Consider the following 22,051-nt stretch of genomic DNA (forward strand, 5'->3'; position numbering starts at 1 on the left):
GCTACCCCGCCTCCCCCCAGGATGGAGCGCAGGCGCCTCAGTGAAATACAGGAGGCCTTCCTGGGGGCTTCTCCCTCAGGAGTGCCCGGCTGTGCCCTCCCTGGGGCCCTCGCTCCAGGGCCAACCTTGGCTGCCCTCCTGCTCAGCACTTAGCTACCGCGTTGGAGATTCTTGTGTCTAAGCTGCCAGCTCTGGAAAGCTGAGGGGGTGACTTACCCGCACCTGCACAGCAGGGCTGGTACTGCCTGCCTTACAGGCTTCCCGGGGGTTCGTGGAGATAGAAACAGCCTGGCTGGAGGTAGCCAGTGTGTGCTATAGGGGCCATACCCTGCCCGACAGAGGAGCAGACAGGCCGAGATGAAGCTGTTCTGAGTCATGGCGCCGGTCAGCAGCAGAGCCAGTGCAGGGGAGGCAGGCGGAGGAGATGGCTGGTGGCAGAGGCAGGCCCCAGGGACGGGGAAAGGGTCTGCCCCAGAGTGTCCGCAGGCAGCCAGAGTGGGACCCCCGGGAGGGGCGGGCCCAGCCTGACATCTTGGGGCACCTGCTCAGGGCAGCCCAGGCAGGGCTGTCTCCAGTTATAAAGGTTGGGGCGAGTTTCAGTAAGACTCCGTTGTCTTGTGCTGCTCTTAACAACGTAAGGAAACTTGCAGATCCTTACCCCGTGGGCAGGAAGGCGAGCCCGGAAGCACCAAACTCTGGTGCTGCGGAAACCCCGGGAACACCAGTGTCAGAAGCAATGGCCTTCAGATCTGCAAGGGCTGGGTTTTCCTTCCAGAATCTGAAAGGACAGCTCAGCTGATCGCCCACTTTACTGTTCATGTAACCGTCAAAGAAGGAAAAAAGCCTTGGGGTGCCTGGGTGGCTCAGTGGGTTAAGCCACTGCCTTCGGCTCAGGTCATGATCCCAGGGCCCTGGGATCGAGCCCCACATCAGGCTCTCTGCTCAGCTGGGAGCCTGCTTCCTCCTCTCTCTCTCTGCTTGCCTCTCTGCCTACTTGTCAAATAAATAAAATCTTAAAAAAAAAAGAAAAAGGCCTCCGAATGAGAAACAGGAAACAATAAAATCAACTTTAATTTGCTGCTTTGCATTGTCAAAGGTCGTTACAGTATCGCTTGCAAAACCCAGCAAGGAAAGGTCCGCCTGTGTGGCTGAGTCCTAGGAACCACTGAGCACGCAGACGGCCCCCGACTGGACCCCAGCCAGGACAAGCCTGGTGGGGCCTGGGAGGCTTGTGGAGATGAAAGCACCTGGTGGGGTGGGGGTGGGGCAGCAGGGGTGCAGACCCCTGTTCAGATGGGCCAGGCCTGAGCAGAGGCCGTGCTGTGGACTGGAGCGGACTGTGGGTCTGCGGGTCCTGACAAGTCCAGATTCTGAAAAGTGACCTGTGAACCGTTTCCTTGGGAAGCGCGCTTCCATGGGCTGCCTTCCAGCAGCACGAGGACCTTGCTGAATTCAAAAAAGCACGGAGTGAGGGTCACAGGCCCACCCGTCAGACCACGCCCACCCCTTAGGCCCAGGTCTGGGTGAGGCCGGGACAGGCAGGCTGGTCCACATAAAGATCTGCAGGGCAGCCGTGCAGCTCCTCCTCTGTGAACGATCCAGCCTCTCACGTGATCCCTGAGAAAGCGGAGGGGAGGGAGGCTCTAGCATCTGGGGGCAGGGCTACTGCGGCCCACTTGCTCCCATCCCGAGGTGCAGCCCCAGCAGTCTGTCCTAGGTGTAGTGAATTCAGAGCTCGCCCCCAGAAATGCAGGCCAGCTGAGGGGCAACCTTGTTGGGGTCAGTGGTCACATGGTGGCCACCTGTCTGTGGGCCGTGCTGCGGTCTGCATCCCATGTGCTGCTGAACTCAGTCCTGCCTGGTGGCCACAGGGCCTTTGCTTTCGGAGTCCTCCAGGGTTGACAGTGGGCAAGAGTTTCCCCTCAGGAGGTGTTTCCAGACTTCTGTCCTGGGGAGGGATGGCTGTAAACATCTTGTCCTTTCTCATCACCAGATGCCCCCGTGCGTACTGGGGGTCCAAACATTGCCAGTTACATTGTTCACAAGACCCATGAGGAGGGAGGGTCTGGGCACATTCATTCTGTATCATTCTAGAATGATGGGGAAGTTTCCCCCAAAACCGTGTGTACCGTGATTGCACATGTGGAGGGTCTGCGACTTGGGGGTGGGGAATAAAACTGGGTTGGGAGTCATTCCTTCCGGCCATTCTTGACAAGTCTGGCTGCTTCTGGTCCTGGGGGTGGAGGCCATGTAGTCAAGGCCCCAGGAGGTGTCAGGAGCCTGGCAGGCTGGGGTTCGCAGGCATGTGGGGGAGGGAGGGATCCCGAGTGTGGCCACGGTGACCCTTCTAGCCTGTCAGCAGGACGCCCTGCCCTCCCTCAGGGAAGGGGCTATTAGGGGAACAGCTCTTCACAGATCCTGCGGGTGTCCTCGGGGGTCGTCACCGTGTGGCCCACGGTCCTCGGGTCGGTGAAGATCTCGTGGTCATTCCCGCCCTGTGAAGACACGGGGGAGATGTGGGCGCCTCGCTTCTCCTGGGCGCGGGCGGCAGGAAACTGAGGAACTCGCCCTTTTACCAGCAGGCAGGCGGGCTTCGGTTACCTGGGCCCCCGGGAGAAGAGCAACCCGAGCCCAGGCATTACCGAGAAGGGCTTTCTCACTTTTCCTTGAACTGCAATTTAGCTTGGAACGTGTAATTACGCCTCTGAAAGCAATCACGATGCTCTTGTGAAGATCTGAGGCTTCTTTTTCTATAAAGCAAGCGTGGCAGGTGACAGCAGTCCCTGCCACTGTGTTTGAACTGCGCCCCAGGCTGTTGTCACAGGCAGCGCAGCAGGGCTGACAGCCCACTGTGGCATCTGGCTGTGACACGGACACGCGGGCCTCCGGGCCAACAGCAGCCACTGGTGACTACCGAGTACTTGGTGGCAAGTGGCCAGGGCAACAAAGGAACAGAGTTTATTTGATTCTATTTGTTTACATTTAAAGAGTTCCTGTGTTTGGCTTGCGACTGAGCCAGGCGGCCCGGGTGTAGACCCTGCCTGGACCGCGGCCGACGGGTGAGCCAGCTGCTGGAAGCGGGGTACGCTGCCCCCTGGCCGCGGATCGGCACCTGCCCCTCGGCTCATGCGGCTCCAGGCGGCTCATGCGGCTCCAGGCGTATGCACACATCCCTTCCCCTGGGCCACTTCCAAGAGTGGAGCGCAAGACTGCTTCTGCCAGACCTTGTATCCGGGGGGCCCTGGCCCGCCATGGGGGTCCCCGGGGGTGGGTCTTCCAGTGTGTACGGCATTCCCAACCCCCCCCCCACCCCCCCCCGGTCTGGGGTGAGTGAAGCGGGCTTGCCGCCGTTCCCACACCCTGAGCTCCAGGAAAGCCCCTGCTTTGCTTCTCATGCAATTTCCTAGATTCTCCTCATAAGCCTGGACGGTCTAACTCAAAACATTAGTTTATAATACGATGAAAATAACTGCAGAGTAAAAATGGATTTTTCTCCTAAAGATTCTATAAGAAACAACTGACATGCCTTTAAAGGACTCACGGACACAGTAATTCTTACTGCTCTGACTTTTGTGAGAGTTACCTTGTCCCAAAGTTTAGGAGGGGCTGCTGCCGGGGCCCAAAATGCACCAGGGAAGGAGTCAGGTCGGGGGCCATGAACTTGGAGCCACATCAGGGAAACTCCCTTCCCAGCGCTGACGGGGGGAGCTGCTGGGGTCCTGCCCTCGCCTCACAGATTTCTGTGCCATCAAGTGGCTCTGGGTCAGCTCTAGGCGTCACGCCCACCGGCGGCTACCTAAGCAAGTAAATGTGAAACCAGTTCATGTAATGCTTAGAATTAAAGTCCGATTTCTCCTACGAATAGCTCGAGAGGTAAAAAACCGCCACAGAGAACTTAATGTTGTAGAAACAGACTTGTGAACTATCCAGAAAAACCAACCATCTATCGGGGACACATTCAGTCCCTGTCACTCATTCACTCGGGAGGGAGGAGTCTGGATTGACACATGAGCCCAACCAGCCCAGGGAGCACGCACTACCCGCCGGGCAAAGCGAGCGTCAGAGCGGAGGCAGGGAGAGACAGGAGATGGAGGCGAGCAACTCCGTAGGGCAGAGAACAGAGGGGAAGAGAACCTAGAGGGACAAGGGAGGCACCAGTGAGCAGAGGAAGGGAGGGGACAAGCCACGTCCCAGAAGTCAGCTCAGCGGCCCCCCAGGCCAGGGAGGTAAGGACTTGGGATTTTATGTCAAGCCACCGGCAAAGCTGCAACCAGGGGACACAATCAGCTTCACCTTCTGCAGGCCGTGCAGGTGGGGGCTGAGGACGAGGAGCAGAAGCACAGCGAGGAGGAGGCTGCGCAGCCAGCCAGGGCTGGGGGCGGGTTGCAGACGCTGGGCCCTGGGGAACGACTCCGAAGCAGCTGCCCCGCCTGTCCCTCCCGGGAGACCTGGTCCACACGAGGTGGCTCTCCCGGCTCGATCTTGGCACCACCAGCACCACGCACCACAGACTTTAACCTCCCCTCCTGCCAGGGCACCTGGGCTCTTCTGGGGCTCCCAGAGCTGGCACAACAGAGTCAGAGGGAGGTCGGGAGAAGCAGAAGCACAAGACAAGCTGGTGTGAGCGCCCCCCTCTAGAATCAGGTTTCAGGGAACCGCAGATTCCAAACACCAGATTTGCACAGGTCACTAGAGTCCGGGTGGGGAAGACGCTTTTCTGAGAGATGACAAAGGGAACCAAGCCGGAAGGGACACTTCGTGGGCCGGGGACAGATGCCAGACGGAGGAGAGGCTTCCAGCTCAGTGCAAACGGCCCATTAATATTTAAATATTTGAGGCGAAGGGCTGAGGGTGCCACAGAAAAGCAGACGGCAGGGCTGAGTGGGGTCCAGTCTCCCCGCTACCCAGCCGTGTTTCTGCACACGCTGATGCTGAGCCGATGTGTGTGGGGGGGTGTCCAGTGAACCCTGAGGATCCTGATGGAGAGCTGAGGAAGGGCACACAAATCACGTGTCCCTGGCCTGTGGGCCCTGCAGAGCAGGAAGCAGGGCCGGGCCGCTGGATTCCGAGGGGGTCTCTGCTAGGAACACCCATCTGAGGCTCAGGTCCACTCCTGCAAGTCCACATCCACCACATGTGGCTGCTCATCTCCAGCCAGTGTAACGGGACCGATCCAATTTCTAGGTATCTGGGTACAAAGGCCAAAGGGACAAGGGCTCTGTTTCAAAGCCCTGGGGCGGGGGGTGCTCCCTGGGCTGTGGTGACAGTCACCGCAGGAGCTGTACCAACACTTCTAAGGCCAGTACCCCTGGCCTGCAGGCCGCGGCGTGAGAAGCCAAACGGATCTGAGTACGTGCTGCACGGCTGGTATGCAGCTGCTTTCTCAACGTGTGATTGTTAGCTGGTGAGGAGAATATTTGATAAAAATGTATGCCCTTAGATAACTATACTGATTTTTCCTAGAAAGAAGTGAACTGTTACACTTAAAACAAACAAACAAACAAAAGAAAACCAAAACCAGTCTGGCCCCAGGGTCATGATGTTTTGAAAACAATCAGGTGACTCCGAGTATTTCCAGGAGTATTTCCAGGACGGGACCCAGTGCTTACAGTCTGGGGACTAACCGTCCAGTGGAAAGCAAGCTGGCTTGCTGTCCTGCTGACGCTCCCGGGGTGACCCTCCGGGTCTGCTCATGAGTCTGGCGTACCCCCTCGTCCCCAAAACAAGGGCTGAGCACTGGGTGACGGGACCAGGCATGGACCTGCCTCCAGGAGAAGCCGATTCGTAGCCATCAGTGACCGCACCAGGGGACTCCCTGCGGGTTGGCCACACTCTAGGGGTCTGGAGTCAAGGTCCCCATGAAGAGAAGAACTACAGCAATGGCTGCTGCTTCTTCAGGGTTTATCCAGCAGCCCCTTTCCCCCTGCCCTGATCTCAGGGGTGACACGACCACAGATTCTGGTGTCCAGAAGGAAGGCGGGTCAGCCGAGACCCCAACAAACACCGCACTCATGGTGTCGCCCCCGGCCCAGTGTCCTGCTTCCCGTCCTCCCACAGGGGAACTGGCAGCACCCCCTCAACTGGGTGGGGAACCTCTGACCCGGTCCAACTTCCTCCAGTCAGATCTCAGGGAGCAGCAATTTTCCTGAGGCCCCTCTGGGAGCAAGGATCACCCCTCTCTCCATGCTAACCTAAGCCTGCCACTAGCCCCCAAGACTTGGGTCTCAGATTTCACACTGACACGCACGAATAGTAGGACAGGTCTGCACAGAGGACACATTCAGCGCTCTCATCAGCTCTCAGGCATCCTGATTGTGAGCGCAGGAGATGCCAGGCATGGCCAGGTCGCCCAGGGCAGGGCCAATGGCCAACTCTGTCCGCAGCCTGAGCAGGAACTCAAGGTTCGCCGGCTAACACGCACCACCCACCCTACAGGCCCCCAATCTCTCAGAGGAATCTCATACTGGATGAGATTTTCTTAACTTCATTAAAAGCTGCAGACTTCATAGCCGGCTGGTTCCCTGCTGGAAGAAACAAGTCCTGCTTGCTGCCTTTCCTGAGCCGGCCTTGGGCTAGCCACCCTCCCTCTAGGACCTCCTTTTCCTCCCACCGCTTCAGAAGAACTGCGTCCCCACAGTTCAGCCCCCATAGGGGCTGACAAGTACCACGGCTCACGACGCAGATGTGTGTGGTCACCCTGTGGGCAACGGCGGCCAGATTGTAGGTCCTCTGGGTTTCAAAGCTGCCTCTTCCCACCAGGCCGACAGGGACTTCCTTAAAGCTTCTTTTAAGGAAAGATTTTCCTTTTGAACGTTTGTGGAAAACCAATTGTTGCATGATTTGACAGCATTTTGGAGGTGATGTGGGAGAGTGACGAGAGGCTTCTGGATGCCGTGCGGTCACTGACCTGCACCGCCCCTGGCCCTGCGTGGAGCCCGCTGCCGCCCATCCCGCACGTCCCGCCAGGCTGCCCAAGGACCTGAGGACAGAACGTCCAAGGGTCCAGCTCAGGGTCTGACACTGAAGTGCTTTAGAAACCAAAAATTTTAGTTTTCTTCCTTTGCTCAGTTTGATACCTTAAAGCTTTATTTTTCAACAGAGAGCACATTTGTGGAGGTCAAAATTTAAAGAGAAGACAGAGTGCCAAGTGTCTCTCCCATCCTTGTCCCTAGCTCTCAGGAGGTCTGTCATCTGCCTTCTCGGATGTCCCTTCACACTCCCTTTATGCACTTATGAGCACCGTGAAGAGAGCACCTCTTTAGACAAAAGCGGCGCCTGTTACTTGTACCGTTCTGCACCTTACGTGGCTCGCCTGATAGAACATCCCAGAGATCGGTCTGCATCTGTGGTTCGTACAGCCACGGAGCATTCTGCCGTGTGCACCAACTGCCTTGTGCGTGGTCAGTCACCTCCTGCAACAGTGCTCCCCAGTCCTGCCACTCTGCGTGTGCCCGTCCCAAGCACAGAAGCGGACAGAGAACTCAATCACCCAAAAGGATGTGCTGAGTCAAAGTCAATCAGCTGTCGATGTTCATGACCGTTAGAATGTTTTCATGTTCCAACCGCCTGAAAGCCAGGAAGCGTTAAGCCAGCAGAAACTGTCTAGCCTGGGAATATGGGAAGGCTGGGGGTGGGCGGAGTCAGGTGGGGCAGTCTGCCCGCCACCTCCCTCCCCGCCCCGAAGCCATGCAAAGCAGTGTGGGGTGCCTCTCTGTGCCCTGGCCGACCCTTTCCCTGCACCAAACCAAGGCACTCCAGGTTGGGCCTAAAGCCTTGAGGCTATACTCAGAGCTGGGTTTTAACAGACCCTGGTTGTTGTGGCTGATGGGCAGGATGGGGAGGGGGTAGGGACCGACAGTCAGTCCAGGACTGCCAAGCATTTAGAAAAGCAACGGCCAAGGTCTAGTTTCTTCACTCTGCTCTCTGAGGGTGTTCCAAGCAGGGAATGGGGGAGGGGCTCCATGTAACATCAGATCCCTCCAGATGGAGGCGGCTGCTAGGGCTGGAGAGGCTGCCAGGCAGGCCTCTAAGCCTGTGGTGCTTGGCAAGGAAATAGCTTTTTTTTTTTTTTTTTTAAATTAAGTAGGCTCCACGTCCACTATGCAGCCCAACATGGGGCTCGAACTCATGACCCTGAGATCAAGACCCAAGTTGAGATCAAGAGTCAGATACTTAACCGAATAAGCCACCCAGGAACCCCTGGGAAATGGCTTTTTACTGACAGTTCTCAGCTCAAGTGCTGTTTCCCTGGAAACCAGCAAAAACATCTGCCTTGATGCGAAGGAAGGAAACCGCTTTCAAAATCTATCACAGAATATGAGAAGTTTAAAGCTAGCGTTTGGATGGCTCTATGCCTGTTAAAGGTTTAGATGGTTGGACCGTTACTTCCCATTTCCAGGAAACCACCGACCGACAGCAGCGTCAGAGAGGGCAGAGATCGGTCACCACGGTGTCAACAACCACAGTCCCAGGGCCTCTGCTGGGAAAACGGGTCATCCAGCCCCTGAAAACCTCATTTTCAAAGAAATTCACTAACATGGGTAAATAAGATAGGTACGAGAACAAAGCAGAAAATCCAAGAGTGAACACGCACGGTCCACTTTGGGGGTCGCGGACGCCCAGAGAAAAGACTGGGAGGCGCATCAGCTGTGACCACATGTGACATACACTTTCTCCCTTGAACTTTCTCCCATGCTCTACAGTGAATGTTAATTACGAATCAGGAAAAAACCTTCCGTAAGAAGTATCCGCCTTTAAAAAGTAGGTGAAACCAAAAACCAAACAAACAGAATCGATGTACTGGAGTTCCCAGATGGAGAATCCCAAAAGCAGGCATTCTTTGCCAATCTCAAGAACCACATTCCGTTCTGCAAAGTCCCCAGTGAGGCTTCTGGGGGCTCTTTGCACAAAGCAAGAGTGTCCTCACAGACAAAAACCTGGCTTCGCCTGTCTCAGCAGCTCTCCTCCCGGCCTGGCCGAGCGGGCAGGGGGCCGGAAGGGCTGCGGAGGCGCCTGGCCAGCCGGAAGATCCCGCGAGTGACTGCGTGAGCTCGCTTTCTCCAAAGACATCAAAGTCTGATGCAAAAGCATTTCTGCAGCCAAAGAATTTCACCAAATGGACGCGGTTGCAAACCACTTCTCTCTGTTGTTAAGAACGAGGCTAAAGGACACGCCTCCAGAAAAGCAGCACCATGCTGTCCGGGAACCAGAAGAGAATGTTCCCCACTGCGACGAAGGACGGCCTGCTGGACTGGGAAGCCTGCGTGCTTAGAGACAAGGTCGTTTGTTCTGGTGCCACCATTTCGGCCATGGGCTGTGTGACCCTGGGCAAGTCACTTAACCTTTCCATTTTTTTTTTTTTAAAGATTTATTAATTTGAGAGAGAGAAAGAGAAAGAAAGAAGTACAGAGAAGTATAGGGAAGTACAGAGGGAGGAGACAAGTAGACTGCCTACTGAATGGGGAGTCCGCCGCCAGGCTTGATCCCAGGACCCCGAGATCACACCCTGAGCTGAAATCAAGAGTCGGATATTTAATGACTGAGCCACCCATGCACCCCGAGTCCTGGTTTTATCCTTTAGAAGGATGGACATGAGCCTATATTGATCAGAAGTCTCTTTAATGCTAGAAGACCTTATGTGGGGACCTTGCTGATAGGCAGGTAGGTCCACCCCAGAAAAACCTTAGCAAAACGGCAAGTACTCTGCAGTGGATCACAGACCAGACACTAAGCAAACTCTGCATGTCTAGGGCATAGCTGCTTGGTGCAGGATGGCCATGAAGCCTGAACCAGGACCTCTGATGCCAAGATAATTCCCATCACCGGGCGGCACGTGAAGGGAAGTGGGCGGAGGGGCCCAGGGGCGACAGGAATTTAAAGGAAGGGGCCTGGGCAGTGAGTGGCTGGTGCCCAGCCTCCTCTCAGGGCCCCACCTGTCCCAAGAAGAGCCCCGTCCTGCTGCCACAGTGGCTCTGGGGAAATCCCTCCTCCGCAGTCCTCCTCCTGGTGCTGGCCTTCGACACAGCTCTGCTCTCAGCCCCGATTTAGACTCAGTCCAGCACCTGTCCATCAGGGACAGCTCCCCAAACCCTGTGTGTGCGATGCGCACTGCTAACACAGTCCCTGATGTGGTCTCTTGAATTTGAGACCCGTGAGATTCCCCGTCTTCCTACCATTTAGGATGCCTTGTGCCCAGCTCATAAAGAATGTCCCTGGGGGAAAACCACAGTGGAAAAATGACCTAAAAATGGCCAAGGGCGTGGAAGTGGACAAAGGACTGGACAGCGGCACTGGGGCAGGTGTTCTGGAAGGCTGCAAAGTGAGCCTCGAAAGGACTCCATGACCGTCCCCACTGAGGGGTCTGGTGTCCAAGCGCAAAGGGAGGGAGGCTGATTCGTTCCTCTCAGGGGAAAGCAGCCCCTGCTCCATGTGAGCCGGGCCAGTGCGTGCTGCGTGGCGGAGCGGAAAAGGCCCACATGTCCATTCCCCTTTTCCAGCCTGAACCAAACAGTCCAATTCCAAAATACGCTTCCGTACTTACGGGCATGGTTTTGTCCCCGAAGAAATAGATGGTCTTATAGCCGTCATTTTCCACGTGTCTCAGGCAGTACCGCTTGTCCCAGCCATCAGGAAAGACATCGATGCTGATCTGGCCTCCTGCCAAGAGGGGGAAGACACAGAAGCTAGAGGCGGGAAAGAGGAGCATGTGGCTGAACCGAACGCGCGGTCTACTCATCAGCAACTGGAGGGCTGAGGTCGGTTTTTAATACCCTGGTTTGCTATTTATGCTATTTTAGGGACCGGTTCTAGAAATTCATGGGACGTTGCTTTTATCCAACATTATTTCACCCAAAATTGAAAAGCAAGACAGATTGCTAGCTCAGAATGAGGAATGCGTTCGTGTTCAAGTGCTGCGCCAAAGACATGGGTCTAAAGGAAGCAGTGGAAAATCCAATAACAGCTTCAACCAGCTGGGCCACCCCGAGCTTTAGTATGCTCTGGCTCTTGGGGGCGAAGCCCAGAGCTGGCTGTGTGCGGTGCATCTCGCAGGAGAGAGGAAAAGCAGGTGCAAAGTGATTGTTGGGGAGCTTTCAGGTGCAATAAACCCTTGGAAAGCTTTGTCGGGGAGACGCTCACCTTGTGGTTCAAGAACACTTGAACATCTACCTGCTCTAGCAGAGGTAATCTCTTTATAATTCAAGTTTTCCTACAACTGTACGCTCAGGGTAGGTGGTAAAACAAGAGGGTTCTACGTAAGGACCCATCAGCGCTGACGGAAGTGCGTTTGCTTCAAGCATCTCACAAGTGTATTCTACGAAAAACCAAGGCCGGCCAAGACACCAGCGCTGCGGGAAGAACTCTGTCCGACACAGGAAATGTTCGCTCGCATGCTGGTCCACCACTGCAGACACAACATCTGTGGGCTTAGACAAGACCCCTTTTCCTCCAGGGCCTGTTTCTTGATTTGTAACACAAACCCAACTGGCTGCTACGGATCCCTGCTGCTCACGCATGATGAGATTTCAAATCTGTTCTGCTGAGCTCTACTCTGGGCCAGGAAGAGAGGTACCGGGGCAGGGCGGTGGGGGTGGGGAGGAATCCTGCCAGGTGAGACGTTAGAACCAAACCCAGAGGCCAGGGAGAGTCTCCATGAGGGCTGACCACACAGGAGTGCTCGCCCCTACACCCCTCTGGCCCACCTTCACACTAGGCACAGCCCCATTCCAAGAGCTCACCGGCCCCCGCAACCCCCATTTAGTAGGTGATTACTGAAGCCGGAAGCCAGCCCGAGTGCACAGTACCTATGGAGAATGTGACGCCTTTGCCTGCAAACTCTTTCTGCAGGTCTGCTACAAACTTCTGTCTGATGTTTTCTTTCTGAGAAAAATAAGGAGATACCGATTGTCTAGCGCATGTCAGTACAGAAGGCACCCTTCAGCCACAGGCCACGAGGCTGCACATCTTCACTCCCGAGACCCAGGCTGTGTCGGAAGGACTCACTTTATCGAGTTCGTGAAACTCAATGCGTTCTTCTTGACTGCAGCTTCTCCCAATTGGGGACACGTTCAACATCCCGTTTCGGAACTCAATGAAAGTACCCCTGGAGAGGAGAGGGGACGAGCCCGGGAGAGACATTATTACATTATTTACGTGGACGACTTTACAGATGGGTAAGCAGGCTCAAATTTCCAGAAGGACGGGGCTGGTAGGATCAACACTTCACTGGGCTGGGCTCAGCCACAGGGTAGCCTTGGGCCACAGGCAGCTAATCTGAACTGAGATTAGATTTCAAAGATAGAGCATGAAAAAGGAATGTCACCCTCATTCGAAATGCTCTCTGTTGACTATGTGTTAAAACGATTATGTTTTGGCTACACTGAATTAAATAAAATATGATTAAAATTAATTTTTCTTTTTAATGCAGCTACAGAAAACTTAAAATTGCCCATGTGGCCCACATTATTTCTGTTGGACAGTGAATTTTATTGTCAATAAAGAGCTATGAGGGGTGCCTGGGTAGCTCAGTTGGTTGGGCGTCTGCCTTTGGCTTAAGTCATGATCGCAGAGTCCTGGGATGGAGCTCTATGTTGGGTTCCCTGTTCACTGGGGAGTCTGCTTCTCCTCCCTTTGCCTGTCTGCCTACTTAAGCTCTCTCTCTGTGTCAAATTAAAATAATAATAATAAAAAGAGCTATGAAAATGATTACCATCTCTCAAGTTCCCTGAGGAATCTGAAAATTCATGCGCCTGACATTTTTGCTAGTGACCTTTTGAACCCACCGGTCTGACCACACAAAGCTATGGGAAAAGGCTCTGAGGGCTGCTTGGTGAGCCTCCGTCATTCCAACGAAACACAGCTGCTGTGGCTAGCTGCTACTAAATGGTTGCTCTGATCGCAGAACGTGAGAACAGCTTAACACCTTTTTTTAGTTACTCTGAATAAAGATTAAAAAAAAAACACACACACACACACACACACACACACATACAACATTTTCCCCCACGGTGTTTCCAGTTTGAATTTCAAAACAGTTTCTTAAAAGCTCAAATAACTGTGAGCTATTCATCCTTACAATGCAATTTAAGGGTTCTGTGACTATGTGATCGGAAGTATCTTCTAGTTCTAAATGCTGATGACTGTGAAGTTCTAGAACCTCTTCCCTGGGTCCTTTCTGTCTTCTGCACACAGCCCTGATCTTGAGCCATCAGCCACCTGTAAATACCAGGGACATAGGCCCAGTGTTGAGCTGAGGGTCTGCTTCAAGGCCAACACAGCATCCTGCTGCCTGAATTCACGGTGGGGATCTCATGCTAACTTGAAATTGTAGATCTTCAGAGAACACCGAAGCCAGAGATGATGGTATTTTACTATATGAAGTCAAACTTCCAAATGACAGCAATTAATGCAGATTTTATGTCATACCGTGGGCTGAGCAAGCAGGGCTGTGTGTGGGCTCTGGCCTGGGTTTCCGGGGTGTGTCCCAGGTGGCTTCCGGATCTGGGGCTGAAGCTGCTTTCCACACTGCTCTTACAGGCCTCCTCCCGGGCCCATAGTCTTAGCAAGCCTCTTAGTTTCCGCTTCCCATCATGTGGAAATGCTGTGGTTTATGGATTCATTCTTCCACTAGAAGGTTTCCAATAATGTCTTACTAACTAAGCACAGGGCCCGGGACTAAAGTCAGCACCAACCCAGCCAGTGCGACTCCTCCCCATGCCAGCACAGCCTCTGCTGAAAGCAAATCTACCTTTTCTTTCTTTTTTTTTTTTTTTTAAAGATTTATTTATTTATTTGACAGAGATCACTAGTAGGCTGAGAGGCAGGCAGGGGGCGGGGGGTGGGGAGCAGGCTCTCTGCTGACAGAGAGTCCAATGCGGGGCTGGATCCCAGGACCCTGAGCTCATGACCTGAGCCGAAGGCAGAGGCTTAACACACTGAGCCACCCAGGTGCCCCCCAAACCCACCTTTTCTTCGGGAGTTTAATTCTTGCGATGTAGCTCAGACAGTAGTTGATTAGATCTTGGATTAGGGCCTCGCCCAGGTGACCTTGAATACTCTGGATAAAGAAAACACTGGGGTTACTTGAATGGGGGGGGGCATTTTTGAAATAACTTTACAGCACACCCGGGGCTTCAGCCACTACTGGCGAGGGTGACTAGGCTGACGTGGCCAGCGTGACACGCCCCGCTACCTTTTTCCTTCTCTCCCTGCGTGAAAACATAAGGCAAACCACAAAGGGCTTTAGTTAAAGCATTTCCTGCTTCATGACTCAAGATTTTTGTACAAATTATCTTTCGAATGCTTCATGGAAGGCCCAAAGAGTTTATTACTGCTGCTTTTATTCAATTAAAATATCTACAGACGCTGACAAAGTATCTTTGTTCCACTCGGGCTTTCTCATATGTCTGAGTGGAAGGATCTTGTTACTAGCAACAGCTACACAGTACCTCTTAAAAATGCTTGTAGCCAGGCAGCCTGCCCTCCTTTCTGCCAGCGCGACAGAAATATCAGATAAAGTATCCTTAAAAAAACAATGCTGAAATTTAGTTAGCCATTTGGAATATGTGATAGTCACAGGGCTCGACACTCAAGACGTAGAAAAGAATACAGGGTAGATAGAGGTTCACTCCTTCCCCGGCTCCTCACCTCCCGGACACACCTCCCCAGAAGCATCCAGGGTCAAATAGCTTTTTGGAAAGCATTTTAATAATATTACTATATTTAATAATATTACTAACAATATATATTATTATAGTATATATTATTATTTATTTTATTTTATTATTAATATTAATATTATTATAGTATAGTATAATAATAGCATATTGTGGTCTGGATACTCTAGAACCTACCTGTTTACACAAGAGTTTCCCATCTTTGTATGCAACCAGGCCATTTTCTGGAAACACATAATCGTATTTTTCAACCACTGGAACCAAAACAAGAGAAAAGTCAGTGTGCAAGGAACTGAAGCTGGTTTCTCTTTCTTGATTAACACGTCTCACGGATAAAACAGGGAAACTCCAGTAAGGACTGTAAAAGGATATCTCGCCTTAACAGGTTCCGAAGGTGGGGAAAAATGCCTTAAAAAAAAGCCTCTAATTACAAATGTACAAGATGGTGGCCAGGCTGGTGTTCAGAGACCTGGTGGCGGGTCCTCTCATGTCTCTGCCTTCAGTCCCCTCTACCTGGAGAGGAAGATGTGAGCCAAGAATGACCCCCAAGCCTCCCTGAGGACCCGCATCACCAGGGCAGTGATGAAAATGTGCAGATTCCCAGGCTCTGCTCTCAGGCCTTCTGAATCAGAACATGCAGGACCAGGCTAAAGATCAGAATTTAAAAATAAATAAGTGAAAATATATATTTTTAAAAGGTCTTTAGGTGATTCTTATATTATAGCAGCCAGATATGGAGACCACTCATATAATACTAAATGGTTTCCCAAACTTTAGTTGCTTATTAAAATGCAGACTCCCAGGTGCCCTGTGTTGGGTGGGGCCCTCACATCTGTATTTTCACAGGTTCCCCAGTGATTCTGATACAGCTGGGTCTTCAACTTTCTTCTAGCTTGTGAAGGTTCTGAGTCTGTTGTTTGGACTCACACTCTTTGAAATCTACAGACAGTGCCCTACCCTGACATAATGCCTCTCTGAGCCTGTGGTTAAAAATATGGCCAGACGCAGAAAGGGCCATCAGGGCTGGGTAACAGGATTTCCGGGGCTTAATGTGCCCCATTATGTTGTTTCTAGTGTTTCTAAGTAGAGCATCTATGAGAAAAATGGAAGTGTAAGCAGAACAGAGAGCTTTAGAGAGAATGCATAGATTATGCTCATCCAATACACTAATCCAATAAAGACAGCCTACACCGATTTGGATTGTAGGATACTACAGTCAAAACCCTGGTTCTCCACTGGGGGTGACACTGCCCCCCAGAGGGTATTTGGCAATGTCTAGAGACATTTTTGGATGCCACACTGGGCACGGAGGTGCTCCTGGCATCCCGTGGGTGGAGGCCACAGGGGTGCTGCTCAACATCCTACAGTGTGCACAGGGCAGCCCCCGACAATGGAGAATGATCTGGCCCAACATGTCAACAGTGTCCCAAAGAACGATCATCTCAACCATCTCTCCACAATCTAGTTCTTAGAGGTCAGGCACCCTAGAGGCCCTGGGGCTACAAGATGAGTAATGCAGAGTCAGAGTCTTCCAGAAAAAACAGAAGGACAACCAGATCATTTGCAACATGCAGTGTGTGTCCTGCTGGCAAGGCTGTGCATCACAATCTCCTGGGGCAGGGGTTGGGGGGAGCTGCTAAAATATGATTCCCAGGCCCCAGAGACCTCAGGACCTCCAGTGAAGGGGCCAATAAGAACCCCTGGCTTCCTGGGGCCTGCGCTGGAAGTTCTGGTTCACCACGTAGGGTTGAGAGCCTGGGTGTCCCATGATTAGGGAACTCTGGGAAACATGTGTTAGAGCAACGGAGAGGAGGCCCCCAGACCTGGAAGGCATCTGAACACCTGGGTGAGAAGGACAGTCAGGAGATGGGGACTGAACTGAGCTCAGAGAGTGGACGGGGACAAGGCAAAGCATTTCAGGCAGTGACACACACACTCAAACTTCTGGGTGACCCCACCCATGTATCTGGGAACCGAGTGGTCCACCACCAATTCCAGAAATTTATTTATAACATTAAGAACAGAGGAAAGAGAAAGCAGAGAGAATGTTTGTCCAAACAAGGCAGCAGGAAGCCTGCCACACAGGGAGGAGGGCTCGAGGCTGCCTAAAACACTTCATGGCCACAGGTCCCAATGTCCTCATAGGAAGCCGCCATTAACCAAACGCAACTTACCAAACAAACGCAACTTACCATCCATTCCCAGCTGCTCCTGCACTTTCTCAAAGTCTGACCCGCCTACCACACCAATTTTGATCTTCTGCCTCAAGTTTTGTAGAAAGCCATCCATTTCTTTGGTAATTTTCTACATTTCAAAAAGGAAAATAAAAAGTCATGAGCTGTAGAATAACCAGGAGACTGAAACTCAAAGAGTGATACAACCCTGACTTCCATATATGCCAGTTCAGGCTCTGGGTCTGTAGTGAGTCCAAATGTTTTAGTTGTGATTTGGGGAAATCAACTTTTTACCAGAAAAAATGTGTTACATTTTACTTATTCTTACCTAGCTTAAAACACACAAGCAATATATTAACAGCTGCTGTGTGCTGTTCTAGCTCTACTGCTCTGCATTCACATACTTGCCTACGTGTGCAAAAAATAAGGAGGTCTTATTTTCTGACACACAAGTGGACTCGTTCTAGGTCTTGTGCAGTGACATGTGTTTTTAGCAGTGAGTTGGGATGACTGTTCCCTGTCGATACACAAAGATTTAGAACATTCCTTTCGAATGCTACAGTGTACTCCACTTACGGGTTTAAGTTGCTATTTTAGAACAAAACATGACAAGATTACAGAGGACATTCAGAATTGTTATAATAATACAAAATCAAAAATAAATAAGTACAACAGCAACAGCACACAGATTTTTTAAGTTTCTCCTAAAAGCTCTTATGTATCAACAGTGGTCTCAATGGTGTAATTTTTTGCTAGTTGAAGTCCAAATTGTGGACTAATTAAATATAAGTTATGAACATGAAAAAAATATTCCTGCATTAAGACAAATCACAATTCATTTTTTAAAAGTTATTTTGTTACTTTTAGTAATCTGAATGGTCTATTCACATGGGGTATCTATTTTCTAATTTTTTATTTTTTATTTTTATTTTTGAGAGAGAGAATATTAAGCAGGTTCCATGCCCAGTGTGGAGCCTGATGCGGGATTTGATCTCACAACCCTGAGATCATGGCCTGACTGAAATCAAGAGTAGGACACGTAACCAACTAAGCTGCCCAGGGATCCCTAACTTATTATTATTTTTTAAGTAAACTCTACTCCCAATGTGGGATTTGAACTCATGACCCCGGGATCAAGAGTGGCATGTTCCACTGACTGAGCCAGCCTGGAGGCCCTCACACTGGGTATCTTTAGAAATGAAGTTAGCAGAAATTAAAAACAAAAACAAAAAACCAACTTCAATACAAAAACATCTAGAGTTCAATCTTCTCTTTTTCTTTTCTTTTCTTTCTTTTTTTAAAAGATTTTATTTATTTGACAGAAAGAGTGATCACAAGCAGGCAGAAAGAGCGGGGGAAGCAGGCTCCCTGTTGAGCAGAGAGCCCGATGCGGGGCTCGATCCCAGGACCCCGAGACCATAACCTGAGCCAAAGGCAGAGGCTTAACCCACTGAACCACCCAGGCACCCAAATCTTTTCTTTTTTCTTAAAACAACAACATTTTAGAGAAATATACACCCAGGATTAATAAAATTATACAGAAGGGCTTATAATAGAACACACAGTTTTTTACACCTTCTGTGGAATCTCGACTTAGCAGACAAAATTTAGAAGTGCCGTGGCAGCCTCTACAAATCAATGACTATGAAAATGGGTCCTGGAGCCCTCCAAGTGGCTTACTTCCACCTGACGTCAGGGTGGCAGGCAGTGGGGAAGATTCCCTAGATTGCAAAATATTAAAAATGCAATACTTCTGTCTTCAAGCAGAACCCAAAGCTGCAATTTCTTTTCTCTTAACCCTAGTGCACAATGATGAGCTCCGTGGTACTGTGGCCATCAGGTGTGTCTGCAGTGTATGTGTGTGTGTGTGTGTGTGTGTGTGTGAGAAGGCCCCTTCTCACTTCCGAGGGGCAGCAAATATTTTTTTGACAGGAAGTAAGATCCAGCTCCTTGTGAGCATAACAGAGCATCTAAACTACCCACGGTAGGAGAGGTTGTTGGAGCAAAATAATCACAGACCAAAGTTGTTGTGATGTTTCCAAATAATTGTGTTGCTAATCACAAGGGGTTCTTTATAAGTCCTCCTGGGTAAAAATAAAACAGAGAAAGATCCAAAAGCTTGAAATTGAGGTCAAAGCAGGATAAAAATTCACCTTCTGAAAAAACCAACTACAAAAGACTTCTTTTGGGACAACAGAGGAAAACTGACAGAGCAAGTAAGAGTCAGCAGAATAGGTGCCTGGGCCAGCATTAACTCTCTGCCAGGTTCCGCGAGGTACGACTGCCACGCAGCCACATCCATTTACTTGCGTACTGTCTGTGACGCAACCACACAGCCGAGTAGTTGTGACAGACACCACATGGCTGGCAGAGCCTCAACTCTTTACTATCTGTCTTTTTACAGAAAAATATGTGCTGACTTCTGAGCTGGGGCATTAAATAATAGGAGGGAACTGGTGACACGTTTCGTAGGTGATGATAGCACTATGGTCACCACAGATGTCCTCAAGAGATCCAGGCTCAAATATTTAGGGGTGAATTACCATGATGAATGTGGCTTCAGAAGCGGCACATCAAAAAATAAAAGTGTAGAAAAGTTAATGTCAGTCATCGCTGATTTTAAGTGGCCGGGATACGGCTATTCTGTATAGTAGTTTCGCAGTAATTCTGTACATTTTAATTTCTTATTCGAATTTCGATTTTATTTTTTTAAGGTTTAAAAGTAACATGCACCTAACATGCAGCTAGAATTTATAGCTCTGAGATCTAGAGTCATATGCTCTAGCGACAGAGCCAGCCAGGTGCCCCCGTATGTTTGAGTTTTTTATGACATAAAGCCGGAAAACAATTTAGTCAGGTTTAGGGCCCCCGTCTTTTGTTCTAAGTCTCAACTGTTTTTAGATGGATTAACCTTTCTTAGGAAAATACTCAGCACAAGAAAATTCTACTAAAATAGTGGTATGTGCGGAGCTCCGGACTCCGTTCTAATTAGATTTTATCTGTTTATATCATCTCGTGTGTCAGCAGCTGCAAGATAATCCATTCTTCTGCTTCTGGACTGTAATATGCTTATCACTGTTTGGGAATGCATGTTTTGAGGGAGGGAAGGTACTATATTATTCTATAATGAATAGATCTCTTGCTAAAATATTTTCATTTTTTACCTGGAACACCTGACACCCAGAAACAATTTTCTTTTGTTAGACTATTTTTTTTTTCAGTGTTAAAATTATCAGTTTGCTGCAAAGAATATCATGTTTCAAATGTGTATTACAGGAATACACTGTGACTCAGTGAATTACAGGAATACACTGTGAGTTTCTTTGCTATTTCATACTTCGTGGTCATCTATCCAGATTCCTTCTGGAAGGCAGAAGCACCTTCCGGAACGGCATAACCAGCAGCCAGAACAGCTTCCATCTTGGAGTGGTGGCAGGAAATGGCAAACTTAGCAAATGAGAATGCCCTGCAGCCCAGACACTTGTACCAGATTTGCTGTGAGAAACAGAGGTCATGGTTTCACTGAGTCTCAGTTTCCTTATGTTTAAAAGGGTAAAAGAGGGGTCCCTGGGTGGCTCAGTGGGTTAAGCCTCTGCCTTTAGCTCAGGTCGTGATCTCAGAGTCCTGGGATCGAGCCCCGCATCGGGCTCTCTGCTCAGCAGGGAGCCCCTGCTTCTCTCTCTCTCTCTGCCTGCTTGTGATCTCTGTCTGTCAAATAAATAAATAAAACCTTAAAAAAAAAAAGGGTAAAAGAAATTATCCTACATGGTAGGAAAGAGGGGAAAAGGTTGAGAAGGTCCAGTGATATGCAAAAAGGTATGGAATGTGAACCCTAGACCATCACAGCCCATGGGCCAAACAGAGCAGCTGGTTGTTTTTGTAACAAGTAAATAAAGCTTTATTAGAACGCAGCCATGTTGTGTCTACCTAAGGTCCTATGGCAGCTTTTGCATTACAGCTGAGTAGTTACTACAGACCATGTGGTTGGCAGAGACAAAAAAAATTTTTGCTATCTGGGCCTTTACAAACAATGAGTTGCTGACTTTGGCTCCAGACAGCCAAGAGCTTTTCTAACAGTCCAGAAGTGTGTTTTGGTCACCGAATCTGGGTCACAAAGGGCCTCTGAAGAACTTGCCATTGAGTTTCATCCCTAGATGCACCCAATCTGTGGCTCAGAAAGGCCAAATGATGTCACACGCATGTAATGTGGCCATCTGGAGCACACCACTGCCATCCTCCGGCCAAAATTAAGAAGGCAGGGATAGAAAGTGAAGTTAGGAAGGTTAATTGGGTCCCAGCTCAAGTTTGAATGGCTGTGGTTCAAGGACCAGTCCCTGCAAGGGGGGAGGTCTGCGTCAGCTTCATCACAAATCCTGATCTTAACGGAAACCTCACGATCAAGCCTGCAGCGGCAACATCTACAAGTGGGAAGCAAGCTTCCAAGAGTTCAAGGGGGGACTCGCAGCAGGCAGTCTGAAAAAAATCTAGGTCTCCTTGCTCACTCCCGCTGGAGAAGGGGGTGGAGAAAAGGGGGTGGTTGGCAGCGGCTAATATTTACTGTCTCCTGCTGAACACGGCCCACCCTACCCAAAATATTTTTACGAATTTATTCGATTTCATTCGACCCTCACATACACCATATGGAACTGGGAAGGTCCCCACTGAAAGCCGTGGAGGCTGAGACTGAGATTAAGTGACTTGCTCAAGGTCAGACAGCTCTCAAGAGGGTACAGCGGAGACTCTTTTAGGTCTGCTTGACCTGGAAACCTGTGTTTTTCAGATTAGGGCACAAGGTGCAGTTCGCAGGCGACAGGACCGAGGCGCGCTCACGGCTGGCAAGAGAGCTGAGCTGGGCTTCAAATCCAGCGCAGGCGGTGAAAATCCCGAACCGCGTTTTCCAATAAGTTTTTCGCTTTTCGGCCCCGCCCCATGTCTCCGAGCATCCTGAGGGTCTAAGCCCGCCGCTGCCACCCCGCCGGACGCCGCCTACCTGTCGCGGGGCCGTCAGCGTCCCGTCCACGTCGAAGAGGCACAGCGCTGGGCCGGACGCCGCCATGTCGCCGGTTTCCATCCACTCGGGATGGGACTCGTTGGCAACCAGGAACTCCGCCCAGAACTTCCGGGTTCGCCCCCCCCCACCCAGCCCCCGTACCGCAGGGCACGCTTGGGGGAGGAGCATTCCCTCCCACGGTGCCAGGGACCTGC

The 22,051-nt window shown here is 50.8% G+C and overlaps 1 protein-coding gene across 3 annotated transcripts; it reads right to left on the bottom strand.

Annotated features, from left to right (window-relative positions):
• Positions 1-1,238: 1,238 nt before the first annotated feature.
• On the bottom strand, positions 1,239-22,037 carry PMM2 (phosphomannomutase 2). Of its 3 annotated transcripts, none has more exons than XM_059154942.1 (8): positions 21,837-22,031; positions 16,865-16,976; positions 14,850-14,926; positions 13,962-14,053; positions 12,001-12,100; positions 11,802-11,877; positions 10,541-10,656; positions 1,239-2,495 (listed from the first exon to the last, which is right to left on the bottom strand). In XM_059154942.1, the coding sequence occupies exons 1-8, from the start codon at positions 22,023-22,025 to the stop codon at positions 2,394-2,396; spliced, it is 864 nt and encodes a 287-aa protein (XP_059010925.1). In that variant the 5' UTR covers positions 22,026-22,031; the 3' UTR covers positions 1,239-2,393. The 3 variants fall into 3 exon arrangements, with proteins under 3 accessions (XP_059010925.1, XP_059010926.1, XP_059010927.1); XM_059154943.1 differs by lacking the exon at positions 1,239-2,495 and adding an exon at positions 3,146-7,566 and having other exon boundaries at positions 21,837-22,037; XM_059154944.1 differs by lacking the exon at positions 1,239-2,495 and adding an exon at positions 7,573-9,510 and having other exon boundaries at positions 21,837-22,036.
• Positions 22,038-22,051: the final 14 nt, after the last annotated feature.

The sequence above is a fragment of the Mustela lutreola genome, chromosome 17 (genome assembly GCF_030435805.1).
Source record: "Mustela lutreola isolate mMusLut2 chromosome 17, mMusLut2.pri, whole genome shotgun sequence".
Classification (NCBI taxonomy): Eukaryota; Metazoa; Chordata; class Mammalia; order Carnivora; family Mustelidae; genus Mustela; species Mustela lutreola.

What these genes read in the sequence shown, in the direction of transcription:
- PMM2 (XM_059154942.1), bottom strand. Translation starts at nt 22,025, where the DNA reads ATGCTCCTCCCCCAAGCGTGCCCTGCGGTACGGGGGCTGGGTGGGGGG. An exon ending in GGAGCAGCTGGGAATGGATG is followed by an intron (nt 14,927 to 16,864) that starts GTAAGTTGCGTT and finishes TTTTGGTTCCAG; the next exon opens with TGGTTGAAAAATACGATTAT. An exon ending in TCGGGGACAAAACCATGCCC is followed by an intron (nt 2,496 to 10,540) that starts GTAAGTACGGAA and finishes GTGTCTTCACAG; the next exon opens with GGCGGGAATGACCACGAGAT.